This window comes from Ranitomeya imitator, chromosome 2 (genome assembly GCF_032444005.1).
Source record: "Ranitomeya imitator isolate aRanImi1 chromosome 2, aRanImi1.pri, whole genome shotgun sequence".
In the NCBI taxonomy this organism is placed as follows: domain Eukaryota; kingdom Metazoa; phylum Chordata; class Amphibia; order Anura; family Dendrobatidae; genus Ranitomeya; species Ranitomeya imitator.
This window is the reverse complement of record NC_091283.1, coordinates 840,058,317-840,076,858: the sequence shown is the minus strand read 5'-3', so window position 1 is coordinate 840,076,858 and position 18,542 is coordinate 840,058,317. Positions and strand designations below refer to the sequence as shown.

At 42.5% G+C, this 18,542-nt stretch overlaps 1 protein-coding gene across 4 annotated transcripts in view; it reads left to right on the top strand.

Moving 5' to 3' along the window:
• Window positions 1-16,804, top strand: part of SORCS1 (sortilin related VPS10 domain containing receptor 1) — an 810,676-nt gene extending 793,872 nt beyond the window's left edge. For 2 of the 4 annotated variants that reach the window (XM_069754250.1, XM_069754248.1), the window contains one exon: window positions 13,373-16,804. In XM_069754250.1, the coding sequence (XP_069610351.1) occupies window positions 13,373-13,394 (22 nt within the window). In that variant the 3' untranslated portion in view covers window positions 13,395-16,804. The remainder of the gene's footprint in view (window positions 1-13,372) is intronic. The other 2 variants (XM_069754247.1, XM_069754249.1) reach the window with 2 other exon arrangements.
• Window positions 16,805-18,542: the final 1,738 nt, after the last annotated feature.

Genomic DNA, 18,542 nt, shown 5'->3' with positions numbered 1-18,542 from the left:
GCCCAAACGGTGGTTCCCCCCACATATGGGGTATCAGCGCACTCAGGACAAATTGGACAACAACTTTTGGGGTCCAATTTCTCCTGTTACCCTTGGGAAAATACAAAACTGGGGGCTAAAAAATAATTTTTGTGGGAAAAAATTTTTGTTTTATTTTTACGGCTCTGCATTATAAACTTCTGTGAAGCCCTTGGTGGGTCAAAGTGCTCACCACACATCTAGATAAGTTCCTTAGGGGGTCTACTTTCCAAAATGGTGTCACTTGTGGGGGGTTTCAATGTTTAGGCACATCAGTGGCTCTCCAAACGCAACATGGCGTCCCATCTCAATTCCTGTCAATTTTGCATTGTAAAGTCAAACGGCGCTCCTTCCCTTCCGAGCTCTCCCATGTGCCCAAACAGTCGTTTACCCCCACATATGGGGTATCAGCGTACTCAGGACAAATTGTACAACAACTTTTGGGGTCCAATTTCTTCTCTTACCCTTGGGAAAATAAAAAATTGGGGGCGAAAAGATAATTTTTGTGAAAAAAAAATGATTTTTTATTTTTATGGTTCTGCATTATAAACTTCTGTGAAGCACGTGGTGGGTCAAAGTGCTCACTACACCTCTAGATAAGTTCCTTAGGGGGTCTACTTTCCAAAATGTTGTCACTTGTGGGGGGTTTCAATGTTTAGGCACATCAGTGGCTCTCCAAACGCAACATGGCGTCCCACCTCAATTCCAGTCAATTTTGCATAGAAAAGTCAAATGGCGCTCCTTCGCTTCCGAGCTCCGTCATGCGCCCAAACAGTGGTTTACCCCCACATGTCGGGTATCGGCGTACTATTATACAACAACGTTTGGGGTCCATTTTCTCCTGTTACCCTTGGTAAAATAAAACAAATTGGAGCTGAAGTAAATTTTTTGTGAAAAAAAGTTAAATGTTCATTTTTATTTAAACATTCCAAAAATTCCTGTGAAACACCTGAAGGGTTAATAAACTTCTTGAATGTGGTTTTGAGCACCTTGAGGGGTGCAGTTTTTAGAATGGTGTCACACTTGGGTATTTTCTGTCATATAGACCCCTCAAAATGACTTCAAATGAGATGTGGTCCCTAAAAAAAAATGATGTTGTAAAAATGAGAAATTGCTGGTTAACTTTTAACCCTTATAACTCCCTAACAAAAAAAATTTTTGGTTCCAAAATTGTGCTGATGTAAAGTAGACATGTGGGAAATGTTACTTATTAAGTATTTTGTGTGACATATCTCTGTGATTTAATTGCATAAAAATTCAAAGTTGGAAAATTGCAAAAATTTTCAAAATTTCCCCAAATTTCCGTTTTTTTCACAAATAAACGCAGGTAATATCAAAGAACTTTTACCACTATCATGAAGTACAATATGTCTCGAGAAAACAATGTCAGAATCACTGGGATCCGTTGAAGCGTTCTAGAGTTATAACCTCATAAAGGGACAGTGGTCAGAATTGTAAAAATTGGCCCAGTCCATAACGTGCAAACCACCCTTGGGGTAAAGGGGTTAATAACTATGCAACATAATTCACTGCTGTAAAATTAAGTGTCCATAATACTACCTGAGGTTTGTTCTGACTCCACCAGCAGAATAGTGAGTGCAGCTCTGGTGTATAATACAGGATGTAACTCAGGATCAGTAATGTAATGTATGTACACAGTGACTGCACCAGCAGAATAGTGAGTGCAGCTCTGGAGTAAAATACAGGATGTAACTCAGGATCAGTAATGTAATGTATGTACACAGTGACTGCACCAGCAGAATAGTGAGTGCAGCTCTGGGGTATAATACAGGATGTAACTCAGGATCAGTAATGTAATGTATGTACACAGTGACTGCACCAGCAGAATAGTGAGTGCAGCTCTGGAGTATAATACAGGATGTAACTCAGGATCAGTAATGTAATGTATGTACACAGTGACTGCACCAGCAGAATAGTGAGTGCAGCTCTGGAGTATAATACAGGATGTAACTCAGGATCAGTAATGTAATTTATGTACACAGTGACTGCACCAGCAGAATAGTGAGTGCAGCTCTGGAGTATAATACAGGATGTAACTCAGGATCAGTAATGTAATGTATGTACACAGTGACTGCACCAGCAGAATAGTGAGTGCAGCTCTGGAGTATAATACAGGATGTAACTCAGGATCAGTAATGTAATTTATGTACACAGTGACTGCACCAGCAGAATAGTGAGTGCAGCTCTGGAGTATAATACAGGATGTAACTCAGGATCAGTAATGTAATGTATGTACATAGTGACTGCACCAGCAGAATAGTGAGTGCAGCTCTGGAGTATAATACAGGATGTAACTCAGGATCAGTAATGTAATGTATGTACACAGTGACTGCACCAGCAGAATAGTGAGTGCAGCTCTGGGGTATAATACAGGATGTAACTCAGGATCAGTAATGTAATGTATGTACACAGTGACTGCACCAGCAGAATAGTGAGTGCAGCTCTGGAGTATAATACAGGATGTAGCTCAGGATCAGTAAGGTATGTACACAGTGACTGCACCAGCAGGATAGTGAGTGCAGCTCTGGAGTATAATACAGGATGTAGCTCAGGATCAGTAATGTAATGTATGTACACAGTGACTGCAGCAGCAGAATAGTGAGCGCAGCTCTGGGGTATAATACATGATGTAACTCAGGATCAGTAATGTAATGTATGTACACAGTGACTGCACCAGCAGAATAGTGAGTGCAGCTCTGGGGTATAATACAGGATGTAACTCAGGATCAGTAATGTATGTACACAATGACTGCACCAGCAGAATAGTGAGTGCAGCTCCGGGGTATAATACAGGATGTAACTCAGGATCAGTAATGTAATGTATGTACACGGTGACTGCACCAGCAGAATAGTGAGTGCAGCTCTGGGGTATAATACAGGATGTAACTCAGGATCAGTAATGTAATGTATGTACGCAGTGACTCCACCAGCAGAATAGTGAGTGCAGCTCCGGAGCATAATACAGGGTGTAAGTCAGGATCAGTAATGTAATGTATGTATGCAGTGAATGCACCAGCAGAATAGTGAGTGCAGCTCTGGAGCATAATACAGGGTGTAACTCAGGATCAGTAATGTAAAGTATGTACACAGTGACTGCATCAGCAGAATAGTGAGTGCAGCTCTGGAGCATAATACAGGGTGTAACTCAGGATCAGTAATGTAATGTATTTATGCAGTGAATGCACCAGCAGAATAGTGAGTGCAGCTCTGGAGCATAATACAGGGTGTAACTCAGGATCAGTAATGTAATGTATTTATGCAGTGAATGCACCAGCAGAATAGTGAGTGCAGCTCTGGAGCATAATACAGGGTGTAACTCAGGATCAGTAATGTAAAGTATGTACACAGTGACTGCATCAGCAGAATAGTGAGTGCAGCTCTGGAGTATAATACAGGATGTAACTCAGGATCAGTAATGTAATGTATGTACACAGTGACTGCACCAGCAGAATAGTGAGTGCAGCTCTGGAGTATAATACAGGATGTAACTCAGGATCAGTAATGTAATTTATGTACACAGTGACTGCACCAGCAGAATAGTGAGTGCAGCTCTGGAGTATAATACAGGATGTAACTCAGGATCAGTAATGTAATGTATGTACATAGTGACTGCACCAGCAGAATAGTGAGTGCAGCTCTGGAGTATAATACAGGATGTAACTCAGGATCAGTAATGTAATGTATGTACACAGTGACTGCACCAGCAGAATAGTGAGTGCAGCTCTGGGGTATAATACAGGATGTAACTCAGGATCAGTAATGTAATGTATGTACACAGTGACTGCACCAGCAGAATAGTGAGTGCAGCTCTGGAGTATAATACAGGATGTAGCTCAGGATCAGTAAGGTATGTACACAGTGACTGCACCAGCAGGATAGTGAGTGCAGCTCTGGAGTATAATACAGGATGTAGCTCAGGATCAGTAATGTAATGTATGTACACAGTGACTGCAGCAGCAGAATAGTGAGCGCAGCTCTGGGGTATAATACATGATGTAACTCAGGATCAGTAATGTAATGTATGTACACAGTGACTGCACCAGCAGAATAGTGAGTGCAGCTCTGGGGTATAATACAGGATGTAACTCAGGATCAGTAATGTATGTACACAATGACTGCACCAGCAGAATAGTGAGTGCAGCTCCGGGGTATAATACAGGATGTAACTCAGGATCAGTAATGTAATGTATGTACACGGTGACTGCACCAGCAGAATAGTGAGTGCAGCTCTGGGGTATAATACAGGATGTAACTCAGGATCAGTAATGTAATGTATGTACGCAGTGACTCCACCAGCAGAATAGTGAGTGCAGCTCCGGAGCATAATACAGGGTGTAAGTCAGGATCAGTAATGTAATGTATGTATGCAGTGAATGCACCAGCAGAATAGTGAGTGCAGCTCTGGAGCATAATACAGGGTGTAACTCAGGATCAGTAATGTAAAGTATGTACACAGTGACTGCATCAGCAGAATAGTGAGTGCAGCTCTGGAGCATAATACAGGGTGTAACTCAGGATCAGTAATGTAATGTATTTATGCAGTGAATGCACCAGCAGAATAGTGAGTGCAGCTCTGGAGCATAATACAGGGTGTAACTCAGGATCAGTAATGTAATGTATTTATGCAGTGAATGCACCAGCAGAATAGTGAGTGCAGCTCTGGAGCATAATACAGGGTGTAACTCAGGATCAGTAATGTAAAGTATGTACACAGTGACTGCATCAGCAGAATAGTGAGTGCAGTTCTGGAGCATAATACAGGGTGTAACTCAGGATCAGTAATGTAATGTATGTATGCAGTGAATGCACCAGCAGAACAGTGAGTGCAGCTCTGGGGTATAATACAGGATGTAACTCAGGATCAGTAATGTAATGTATGTACACAGTGACTGCAGCAGCAGAATAGTGAGTGCAGCTCTGGAGTATAATACAAGAGGTAACTCAGGATCAGTAATGTAATGTATGTACATAGTGACTGCACCAGCAGAATAGTGAGTGCAGATCTGGAGTATAATACAGGAGGTAACTCAGGATCAGTAATGTAATGTATGTACACAGTGACTGCACCAGCAGAATAGTGAGTGCAGCTCTGGGGTATAATACAGGATGTAACTCAGGATCAGTAATGTAATGTATGTACACAGTGACTGCACCAGCAGAATAGTGAGTGCAGCTCTGGGGTATAATACAGGATGTAACTCAGGATCAGTAATGTAATGTATGTACACAGTGACTGCACCAGCAGAATAGTGAGTGCAGCTCTGGGGTATAATACAGGATGTAACTCAGGATCAGTAATGTAATGTATGTACACAGTGACTGCACCAGCAGAATAGTGAGTGCAGCTCTGGAGTATAATACAGGATGTAACTCAGGATCAGTAATGTAATGTATGTACTTTGTGTACCAGCAGAATAGTGAGTGCAGCTCTGGAGTATAGTATGAAATGTAACTCATATATAGAAGAAGACTCGTGTTCAGTATAATATAAGTAATGCAGTGTGTGTTGCTTCTCTGAATCGTGTGATACAGGCCATATACAGTTGTAGATACTGTACGGCTTCTTAGATCTTGATCTTTTTTTGCTGAATATTACGCTGATCTCAGTCTGGCTGCTGCTATTTGTCCTTTATGATGTCCACATTTTTGACAATGTTAACGCCTTGGATTGATATAAAATGTAATATTCTCACCGTTTCAAAGTTACAATGTTCTCTGCGTGGCACATTTTAAACCCTTTTTAAGCCTTTTCAGCAAGAAATTAGAGGATCAGCACCACGGACAGCAGCTGAAGCAGCCAAATGCAAATGTGAGACTCATTCCTTCTGAATTTTATGAGGCTGAGATTAAAGGACTCTTTAATAGGAAGGCAAGTAAAATAGACTACAAAAGGAAGGCAGGAGAGGCGGCTCATCGCAGGAAGAGTGCGTGACCTGACAATGGCCAGAAGCCATCGACCTCTGATAGAAGACGAAGGCGTCTGATGGGAAGACTGTGCGCATCCCATGCTCGCTACTGGGCACCGACTCATTTTTGTAGGTTTTGAATTTTTACCAAGGACAGAAGCAGTGGATGGATCTTCTACTCCTGTAACAAGCACACTCTGTGTTAACGTCAATTCAAACATAAAGATTCAAAATGGAGATTGTTTTTTAGTGACAAAACCAAAGAACATTACATCTTGCATTTTTCTGTGAGCTTGAAAGATGATGGTCATGGGCCAAATGGAAGTAGGGAATGTAGGAAGATATCACTCCAATCCACTCCCGATCCAGCGCTGCCAGTCCTGTGCTCCTTACCGGTGTAGGTCCTCCGTCCTTAGCCGCCATGTGCTGTCCATAGACATGTCAGAACTAAGAGGAGTGATTGGCAGCAGCCGTCACTTAAATAATAGATAGGGAGTTATTATTATAAAACCTCAAGCATCAAAGTGATGACATTGGAGTTTCATAGTGTGACGGATCTTACAATAAAATTTTTTCTAGATGTCTGTATTTTATCACATATCTGTTTATCTATCTATTGTCTGTATATTATTTATTATCTATCTGTCTCTCCATTATCTATCTATTATCTATTATCCATCTCTCTATCTATTATCTGTCTCTCTATTATCTAACTATTATCTATCTACTATCTATCTGTTATCTATCTATTATATATTATCTGTATATCTATTATCTATTTATCTATAATCTATCTATTATCTATCTGTTTATTATCTTTGCTTTATCTATTATCTATTTATCGCTCTCATGATTATCCATCTACCTAATGTACTCTTGATATCACAGTTCAAGAAAATATTTAAGGCTATGTTCACACTGGGCTTTTTTGCTGTTTTTTTTTTTTATGCTAATTTTCAGCTCCTTTCTTCAGCACCAGAAAAGCCTATGAGATTTCAGAAATCTCATGCACACTCATTGTTTTTTTGCTTCATCAGGATTTTGTGCTTTGCTGCTTTTTTTGGACATAGAGCATATCACTTCTTTCAGCTTTTTGCAGATCCGCACCAAAAGCTCACCTAAACCTGCGTTTTTGCCGCAGCTTCTTTCCTGCCAAGAAATCAGGTTTTTCTGCAGAAAAAAAGCAGCAAAAACACCCAGTGTGAAGTTACCCTAAAGGGAATCTGTCAGCAGGCTTTTGCTCCCCACAAATTTGAGAGCACCATAATATAGGTGCAGAGACCCTGATTCTGGCGATGTGTCACTTACTGGGCTGTTTGCCGTAGTTGTGATACAATCACTGTTTTCTCTGCTGCAGATGTAGCCTCTGATTGCTGAGCTGTGTATAACCCCACCCATACAGCTGATTGGCAACTTTCTGCGTACACTGTGCATAGGCAAAAAGCAGCCAATCAGTGGTGGGGCGGAGCTGGATTACCTAGAAGCAGGTTTACTAATCCTCTTATGATGATCTCCTGCTGAAAAACAGTGATTTTATGAAAACTACAGCAAGCAGCCGAGTAAGTGACACATCGCTGGAATCAGGATATCGGCCTGTACATGATGCTGTTCCCAGTTCAGGTGGCAAAAAACTAATGAGAAATTCCCTTTAACAGCCAATAGCACAGTGTATGTTATAAAGAAAGAGAATTTTTGAGTATTACAACTACCTAACGGTGAGCCAAACCCCCCCGCTGCGATAATCTCCTGGTTTTATGCTCATTCAAACACCCAAAATGTAAAATATCTGCCCAGAATTATGCATCAAAAACTCAAGTAGCGCAGATCCTGCTCCACTTCTTGGATAATTAGTATGGAGTGGTGAGAAGAAGGCAATTACCTCACACGGGGAAAGAGTTGGCCATAAACCAAGAGAAGGAGCGCGGAGGGGAACGGCAGCCATGCCAAGTACTCGTGCGATTAACAGAACAGTCCGTACCTCGCTGTAGTGTAACGGCGGAAAACCTCGCGCCGCACAAGATCGGAAAGACGATAATTACTGCACTGAAATCCTCCACCTCCTCGATAACAAGGAAGAAGAAGAACCATACCACCGCCACGTCTGAAGACCAAGTCCTTAGCATTGTAACTACTTGTTTGAAGGCTACATAGTTACATAGGTTAAAAAAGCCCCCGGTCCATCACGTTCAACCTTTCTCCACCAATTGTACTTTTTATCACTAGTCTACCTATAACCCATAATGTTATGTGTAATGAGGAAATCATCCAGCACTTGTACAAAGGCCGTTCTAGTGTCGGCCATTACTTCCTCCTGTGGTCGCCATTCCACAGTCTGATGGCTCTAACTGTAAAGAACCCTTTCCTGTATGGCTGCCGGAATCACCTTTCTTCCACTCGTAATGAGTGTTCCCTGGTCCTCAGTATGGTCCTTGGAAGGAATAACTCGTGTTCCGTTCTCTGTACTGACCACAGATCTCCTCTGAGACGCCTTATTTCTAAACTAAACTAGCCCAACTTATCCAAGCTTTCATCATATGAGAGGTCTCCACCCCAGATAATATGGAAGAGGCCTCCACTCCGTGTAATATAGTAGTTCCAGACTCGGTGATGCACTGGAAACAGACTTCACATGAATCAGTAAGGACCAGGATAGCAGGGTATTCAGGATGGCAAGCAACGCAGGAAGCAGTACATGCAGCTGGAGGGAAGTTACATACAGGAACTTGTAGCAGGGAAACAGTTAACCACAGGTTTCCTAGAATCATATATATGTAACCATTGACTTGCGTCAGGGAGACCACTGAGTTATTAGAGACATATAAAGGGAATCAAGAACTTGCAGTAGTCAAATAGTTAACCACTGGGTTATTATAGACATTTAAAATCAATCAGTTACTTTCAGTACAAGAATGGTTAACCACTGGGTTATTATAGACATTTAAAATCAATCAGGAACTTTCAGTACAAAAATGGTTAACCACTGGGTTGTTAGAGAAGTATATAGGCAATCAGGAACTTGCAGTACAAGAATGGTTAACCACTGAGTTGTTAGAGAAGTATATAGACAATCAGGATCTTGCAGTACAAGAATGGTTAACCACTGGATTAATATAGACATTTAAAATCAATCAGGAACTTTCAGTACAAGAATGGTTAACCACTGGGTTGTTAGAGAAGTATATAGGCAATCAGGAACTTGCAGTAGGGAGATGGTCAACCACAGGGTTATACACAATGAAGAATTTACAGCTTGGAAATGGTTAACAACTGGATTATTATAAACTTGTATATGCAATCAAGTACTTCCAGCATGGACATGGTTAACCACAGAATAAGCAGAGACTTATATGCAATCAGGTCAATCTTGCCACAGGATTCACTGGGCAGAATGTAGAATGCTGGAAAAAAGAAGAAAGTTGTAGGAAGGACAATTAGACATCGGGATGGAGCAAAGTCTGGAGGGAGCTGAGGTTAAATCCTGCAAAATAATGTGGTAGAAAAGTGTTCTATTATTGTGAATACTCAGGCATTTATGGATATGTGAGGCATCCGTAAAAGACTTTGGATGATGATGATGTTAGAGATGCTTGTTGGGTTACCAGATTAATACCAGACTAGAAGAGAGCAAGGCCCGGCACTGGAGCCGGGACAGATGAGTAACAAGTAGATCTGATCTAACATTAATCAATGGATTGGTGGTGCATTATCTGCTAGGATATAAACCCCTTCATGACCGGGTCTTTTTGCATTTTTATTATTTCCTCTTTTTCCAAGAGTAATAGTTTTTTTTATTTTTGCATCATACAGAGGCTTAGACTTTTGTGATAAGAGTTGTTCAGAATAACTCCATTTACTTTTCTGTATAACGTCTTGGAAAATAGAAAAAAAATCCAAGTGCAGTGAAATGGTGTGAAAAATTCTGCAAATGTGTCGTAGTCTTGAGTTTTGTTTTGTGCGAGTTTTCATTGTACAATAACAATGCGCTGATAACGTGATTCCTCAAGTCGGTATGATTATCGCAATACTAAACTTGATGCTCAATGAAAATCTGGTGGTTTTTAATTGTATGGGTTATTATTATTATGTGATGGATCAGATATTTTTGGACGCAGCCAGCCACAGAATTCACAGGAAGACTCAGACTGTGTCCACACGTTACCTTTTTGTCACATTTTTTGCATAGATTTGTCACAAAGCCTCAAGGATCTCCTAGTGCCAGCTAAGTGAATGAGATTCCTGTGGGTATGTGCAAACATTAAAGAAGCACTCGTCCTCCTCCTCATCTTCGTCTTCCTCCTATCAAAGTTTTATCCTCTTAATATATTGCAATCATAATTTTATTTAGCACTGTGCAATTACAATTGCTCATTTTGCCTTTCTTCCCAGCTAATTCTTCTCTTTCCTCTGCTTTATGTAGAAACAGGAAGTTTTGTGTCCCTGCATTTATCATTCCTCGCTTCACCTCCTGACCCATCTGCTCCCTCCTCTCCCTGCCAGGAACATTTGCAGCGATTCATGACTCATGCAGGGATAATTGACCTCCTGTTTCTACATAGAGCTTAGAAGAATTCAGCTAGTCAGTTTTTAATCACGTGATGTCATAGACCTAATGGAAAAGAGAAGAATTATCTGGGTAGAAAGGCAAAATGAGGAATTGTAACTTAGTACACAGTGCTGTATAATATGAAGAATGCAATATATTAAGAGAATAAAATTGATAGGAGGAGGAGGAGGGTTTCTTTAAGATCCGTAGCAGACTTTTTTTTCACCAAAGTATGTTGCTTGGCATGAAAAATGCTACATAAGCTATTGTATGAGGGATTTTTCATGAGTTTTTAATGTTTTTATTTTTTTCTCTTTTATTTGATTGTTTTAAGAACTTTGCAGAAACAAAGAGTTGACATGCTGCAGATATTTAAAATTCTTCCAGTCTGCAAGGAAAAAATAAGCAGCATGCGCATGACACTTGAGAAATCTCATTCACTTTTCATGGTAAAAAAAAACACGTGGAAAAAATGCAACATGTGAACAAGCCCTAAGGTGGCCGTGATGGGTATTCTCATTTCTGCAGTATCGAGCACTGCACAATGAAAAGAGCTACGAAGTGCGGCTTCCTTGAGTATTTACATCTGGCTGCCCCTAGAGCTGCAAGCAGCTGATCGGTGGGGGCGTCATTAGTCGAATCCCGACTGATCTGAGGTAACATGGGGCAAGTTCTAGTTGTTCTTAAAGTAGTTAATGAATATCCATAGGATAGGTCAACAATGTCATATGCTCAGGGAACTCCTTAGGGTTAGAGTTAGGGTTAAGGAGGACCAGTATGGAGAACCAGGGTTAGGGTTAAGAAGAACCAATATGGAGAACCAGGGTTAAGGTTAAGGAGAACCAGTATAAAGAACCAGAGTTAGGGTAAGGTTTAAGTAGAACCAGTATGGAGAACTAGGGTTAGGGTTAAGGAGAACGAATATGGAGAACCAGGGTTAGGGTTAAGGAGAACCAGTATGGAGATCCAAGGTTAGGGTTAAGGAGAACCAATATGGAGAACCAGGGTTAGGGTTAAGGAGAACCAGTATAAATAACCAGACTTAGGGTAAGGTTTAAGTAGAACCAGTATGGAGAACTAGGGTTAGGGTTAAGGAGAATGAATATGGAGAACCAGGGTTAGGGTTAAGGAGAACCACGGGCAGCTCTACCCTCACCTACTGTATCCTCACCCATCCTCCTGTACCAGTTGTGACTTGTATTTTTCAAGATTATTGTACTTGTTTTATTATGTATACCCCTCCTCACATGTAAAGCGCCATGGAATAAATGGCGCTATAATAATAAATAATAATAATAATAATAATAACCAGTATGGAGATCCAGGGTTAGGGTTAAGAACAACCAATATGGAGAACCAGGGTTAGGGTTAAGGAGAACCAGTATAAAGAACCAGGGTTAGGGTAAGATTTAAGTAGAACCAGTATGGAGAACTAGGGTTAGGGTTAAGGAGAACGAATATGGAGAACCAGGGTTAGGGTTAAGCAGAACCAATATGGAGAACCAGGGTTAAGGTTAAGGAAAACTAGTATAAAGAACCAGGGTTACAGTAAGATTTAAGTAGAACCAGTATGGAGAACTAGGGTTAGGGTTAAGGAGAACGAATATGGAGAACCAGGGTTAGGGTTAAGGAGAACCAGTATAAAGAACCAGGGTTAGGGTAAGGTTTAAGTAGAACCAGTATGGAGAACCAGGGTTAGGGTTAAGGAGAACCAGTATGGAGAACCAGGGTTAGAGTTAAGGAGAACCAATATGGAGAACCAGGGTTAGGGTTAAGGAGAACCAATATGGAGAACCAGGGTTAGGGTTAAGGAGAACCAGTATGGAGAACCAGGGTAAGGTTTAGGTAGAACCAGTATGGAGAAGTAGGGTTAAGGAGAACGAATATGGAGAACCAGGGTTAGGGTTAAGGAGAACCAGTATGGAGAACCAGGGTTATGCTTAAGGAGAACCAATATGGAGAACCAGGATTAGGGTTAAAGAGAACCAATATGAAGAACCAGGGTTAGGGTTAAGGAGAACCAATATGAAGAACCAGGATTAGGGTTAAGTAGAACCAGTACTTTACCATGTTGCATCACAGGCATTGCAATCAGTCAGCTAAACTCGACTCTGATGAAGGGCAAAGACCCCAAAGCAGCTCATGTCACATGTATATGAATTTCGGGCTTAACCGCTATCTCTAGCCATGTTGCAAAACTCAACAAAGGCTCAGACATTGAGAGATAAAGTAGGCACCTCTCCTAGGCTAATTTGTATCTCGGGTTCATGGTCCCGGTCTCTTGCTTTGAGCAGGCAGTGATCATTGCTGAGAGGGTTTTTGGGTTTGGATCTATGTTCCGGTATATGTTTTGATGAGGAGTTTAACTTGAGCCTTCAAGACTCCTCCAAGAAGTGGGTGACACAGCCTCGCTTTCATTAAAATGGTGGCACGTATGAGCCACAACTTCAGCTCCATTTCCAAAAAGACAGACAAACTGGAGCAAACTTCTTGGTAAGTATAAGTATCCATTTTCCTGACCTTGATGGCAACCTGGAAGGAAACTTATCTTCCTGCCAAAGTTCCTCCTTGACCCAAGAAAATGAGAACACGATGACATTACCGCTACATAAAGGTCTCCATAGCCACTAACCAAACGTCTGACCTGACAAATTGTTGCAGCGAGATAAGTAATGATGTGTTAGATGGAAGCCTCTCCCCGTCCTACAACTTGTTCTCTCCGTGTGGTCTTTGGTGTCACCTCCTTGTGGTCCTCATGTCTGTTTCCAGTGTCGGCAGTAATAACGTTCCAGATATATGAAATCCAAGTTCATTGTTTTCTTGCAACGTTTTGCAAAAATAAAAAAAAATGAGATGTGTAACATTTTCTTTCCATTCCTCCCAGGAAGTATTTCAATGGCTGCTGAAAATCAAAGCACAAACGAAAACCCGACTTATGTTAACGTGTGAAGGAAGAAAGGAGGGCGAGAAAGAAGGAAGGACAGAAGCCCACCTGGGATCGGACTGCTCCCAAATTCTGAATAAATCTGAGGTTTTTAGCTTTATCGCCGATGAAGAGGACGAGTCGTCACCTCGTGTAAAGGCTACGAACTGTGGGACACATCTACCCTCTTTTAAACTCACTCGTGTTTGTACATGATCAATGAACTGACGTACACCAGATATTTGCATGCTTTAACCCTTTCGCTGATCGAGAGGACTTGCAAAAATATCACCTGTCTTTAAGCAGTGAACGGGTTAAAAGAGCATTTCCCCCCCCCCCTAAAATAATAACTAAAAGGTAAATGCAAATCCTTAAAGGGGCTGTCCAGGACTGTCAGGGTTGTGTCTGGCATTGCAGCTCATCACTTGTTACTTGAATTGGATGAGTTGCAATACCAGACATGACCTATGATGCAGAGCGGCGCTGTTCCATGTTTTGGACAATTCCTTTAAGTTGTCTTCTTTTGTAATGAGACATTCTGCAAAAGCTGGGGGACGACTATTTTGCCATCATTGCAACTCCTGCAGGGGCTTCTCATCTGCCATTTCCAGACAGTAGGGAGATAGGGCACAATAATGAAATCCCTGCCACGCGGGCATTAGTATCAGTTACAATGTTGTGGGACATTAAAGTGAATGAAGAGGGCCATGCCACACAAGCCGCGCCTTGGTATTAATGTATCGTGGAAGCCATCAAGTTAGTGGTTGCTACATCTGTAACAGATTTGTACACCGGCTATGCTCTGCCCTGCAGGGTTGTACCTGTGCACCACATACCCAGCTCTGCTACATCACAGTCTCTCAGCCGTGGCTTATCGGACTACCCGGTGGACTACATCCACTGTACCGCAGACTGAACTCATAGCAACTGTACCAACAACTTTCTCCTGTTTTCGGTCTAGTTGAATTTATCTCTGGGAATTAGTCAGGAAAATCCGTGAAGATAATGTAAAAAAAGGGAGACCTCCTGACATGGAGGGAAAACGCATAAGCATGGAGGGCAGAAAATAAATCTTGAGGGCTCAGATTGTGCAATGAGGGTGGAGAATCAGCGCAGAGGGTGGAGAATCAGCACGGAGGGTGGAGAATCAGCATGGAGGGAGGAGAATCAGCATGGAGGGTGGACCCGGTGCAGTGAGGGTGGAGAATCAGAGTGGAGAATCAGCAGTGAGGACGGAAAATCAGCATGGAGGGTGGAGAATCAGCATGGAGGGAGGAGAATCAGCACGGAGGGTGGAGAATCAGCATGGAGGGAGGAGAATCAGCATGGAGGGTGGACCCGGTGCAGTGAGGGTGGAGAATCAGAGTGGAGAATCAGCAGTGAGGAGGGAAAATCAGCATGGAGGGTGGAGAATCAGCATGGAGGGAGGAGAATCAGCACGGAGGGTGGAAAATCAGCATGGAGGGTGGAGAATCAGCATGGAGGGAGGAGAATCAGCATGGAGGGAGGAGAATCAGCATGGAGGGAGGAGAATCAGCATGGAGGGTGGACCCGGTGCAGTGAGGGTGGAGAATCAGAGTGGAGAATCAGCATGGAGGGAGGAGAATCAGCACGGAGGGTGGAAAATCAGCATGGAGGGTGGAGAATCAGCATGGAGGGAGGAGAATCAGCATGGAGGGAGGAGAATCAGCATGGAGGGAGGAGAATCAGCATGAAGGGTGGACCCGGTGCAGTGAGGGTGGAGAATCAGAGTGGAGAATCAGCAGTGAGGATGGAAAATCAGCATGGAGGGAGGAGAATCAGCATGGAGGGAGGAGAATCAGCATGGAAGGTGGACCCGGTGCAGTGAGGGTGGAGAATCAGAGTGGAGAATCAGCAGTGAGGGTGGAGAATCAGCATGGAGGGTGGAGAATCGGCATGGAGGGTGGAGCCTGTGCAGTGAGGGTGGAGAATCTGCACAGAGGGTGGATATTGTGCAATGAGGGTGGAGAATCAGCATGGAGGGTGGAGAATCAACAGTGAGGGTGGAGCCTGTGCAGTGAGGGTGGAGCATCAGCACAGAGGGTGGAGATTGTGCAATGAGGGTGGAGAATCAGCATGGAGGGTGGAGAATCAACAGTGAGGGTGGAGCCTGTGCAGTGAGGGTGGAGCATCAGCACAGAGGGTGGAGATTGAGCAGAGAGGGTGGAGAATCAGCACGGAGGGTGGAGAATCAGCACGGAGGGTGGAGAATCAGCACGGAGGCTGGAGAATCAGTATGGCGGGTGGAGATTGAGCAATGAGGGTGGAGATTCAGCAATGAGGGTGGAGAATAAGCACGGAGGGTGGAGATTGAGCAATGATGGATGTGTCCTCAAATGTCCTGGTTTATTGTAGAAAAACATTTCCGATGCGGTGCTCTGCAGCTAGAGAATCGCCTACTTCCGGATGCCAAACTCTTAACAATTGGCAAAAAAGTTTTATCTAATAAAATCCAGAAAATGAATCATCGGACAGGCGGGAAAGCAATAAGTCCTGGCACCCGCTTAGTACCTAACCAAAGTAATTGGAAGAGAGGTGCTATAGATCAAATTGTGCCGTCCGGTTCACCATTTTCTCGACAGTCCGCTACACTGTATCACTGCGGCAGAATTGTGTTTTCCAGTGAATCTCTACATTGGGCAGATCCTCCGCTAGGAGTCTGGAATCAGCGAGTGATAAATCCCAGGAGCGCTGTAGTGGCAGCCATGTTTGCAGCCGTTACCCAATTTTTCCAGCTGACCGAAGAGGACGACATCAGGGATTTACATTTACATGTGACTTTTTTTCTTTCTTTTTTTTAATTTTTGGGGTAAATGCTCTTTGAATATTTTTTTTAAAACTTACCATTGAATAAACTTTGCTGTAATTTAACTAGACGATTATGTAAATAAGGGCGATTAAAGGAGAACTATCATTCTTTTTAACGATATGTATTGTATTTTACTTCAGTTCTTTCCAATCAATCGACATCGCTCCTAAACATTGCATCACCCAAAAGTTATGCACAAAACTAGAAGTACTTTTTATTTTTTTATTTTATTTTTTATTTTATTTGGTGCAGGAAGTTCTTGTCATCTATTGTTATATCAGTGGAGAGTCGGCGACTACAACCTCTTGATGACAGTGAAGAATACTTCAGAGCCGTCCATCCGGTCACACTATAATTCCTATGTATCCTATATAAATTATTCTCGGACATCCTTTTATATGAAATGATAGTTCGTCTTTGAACCATGAACCTTGGATTGTTCTTTATCCTTTCACAGGGAAGAATCGTTACATAATGTCCAACTTATCTGGTGATCTTTGTTTAGAGGACGGACGAAACTTGTATATAATCCTTTATAAATAAAGTCTACAAAACCTTTATTATACGATTCCGCTCATTTGTTGGTCCAGAATTATATCAAATATTCTAGTTTGTAAAATGAATAAATTAATTACTGATGGAAAATAGCATCATATTATGTACAATCCATTCACATCCAGAGCTGAACTCAAAATTCTGCCGATTTCTACATGGCTTTGAATATTTATGCTTCTCGCTCATATTGCGTGGGAGATGTGATCAGCGCGATCATTATGATCACCATCGATCAGTCTGGTTTCCATCAAATTTGAAGTGAGGGAGACCACACGCCCCTTTAAGTGATACAATATTGTGTCCACATGGAGCGTCCTAATAAATGTTATTGTGTTTATTCACAGAATCGCCCCCAGGATCTTCTCCGGAATGCTGAAATAATTGATCTTCCTAATCTGTTACTTGATTTCCCATCCTCCGACTGCCTCTTGTACCGGCAGCGATCGCACTGATGCCATTTTCTCACCTTCATCCCTTCATCTCTACATTTGTAACAGAAGATCCTAATTGTGCAGTTTGGGTGTCAGTCGTGGAGATAAGCGGCCGGTGGCTCGCTCCAGAGTCTCTCACGCAGCAGGACAACATGTAAAAGGAGCATCGGGATAGAAAATAATTTCATTATATAAAAATTAGTTTTCTCTCCTGTTAAATGTTTCTCATCTGGGGCTATAAGGTGATGTGTGATCTCCCATGAGCTGCAGTAAAATTGCTGCATTACAACAACCATGGTGCAGTTGTAGATTTAGGGCGAATTCCCACATTGTAGATTTTGTTGCAGATACACAACACAAATAACTTGAACTTTTCATTTCCATATTATCTTATTTATGCCTCTCTTTAGCCCAGTTCTGCAGTAGTACCCGTGCCTTGAACTGCTCAACGTAGTTGTTGTCACTCTGCAGCTATGCAGGTAGCTGCAAGCTCCACTAGATGGCAATAGAGTGGAGGGAGGACAGCACGTCTGCAAGAGCAGACCTGCAGTGAGGCTACCACCAGGTGGCAGCAGAATAGTCAAACAAGCCGAGTCAAAACCTAGACTAAACCGTCATGCGGTACAAAGGGAAAAAACAAACACAGAGTCAGAGGAGAGCCAGAGGGTCAAAAGCAGTTCAAAGCAACAGCACCAGAAGCAAGAGGCAAAGTCAGGTCAATGTCAAGGCCGAGTCAAACGCCGGAAAATCCAAAAACAAGGGGAAACACTAAGATGGGACGGGCAAGGAGGAAGGAACAGTCACGGTGAGAAGTCGGAAAACACAGCAGGACAAATCAGGGTACTACCAGAGTCAGATACTCATGCCGCAGGCACAAAATATAACTGACATCATCTGCAGGACGAAGCAGGAAGACATAGCATACCTAAACCCAAAACGAGGCCAGGCAAAGTTAACTCTTGCCATGATCAGACCGGGAAAGGGCAGACAGGGCTCAAAACCTGGACTGGATCATGACAGTAGTGTTCTTCCTATGCTTCCAGGACCAGTTCACACGTTACCTCTTCAGCCCCACAGCTCACATTTCTGCCGTACTGACTACAGCAGTCTCACCGCTCAGTCTCCATGATCTTCTTGCCATGTCTCTACCACTTCTTTTTCCAGTGAATTTACTTTCAGGGCTCGGTATCTCAGCAATCTTCCTATTACCAACACACCCGAGTAATGTGACCGACATCCTTCTCTTACCAGAACTTCTCTCTAACTGCGGACTCATTGGAACCAGAAAGTAACTTCTCCTTATTGTTCTGTGCAT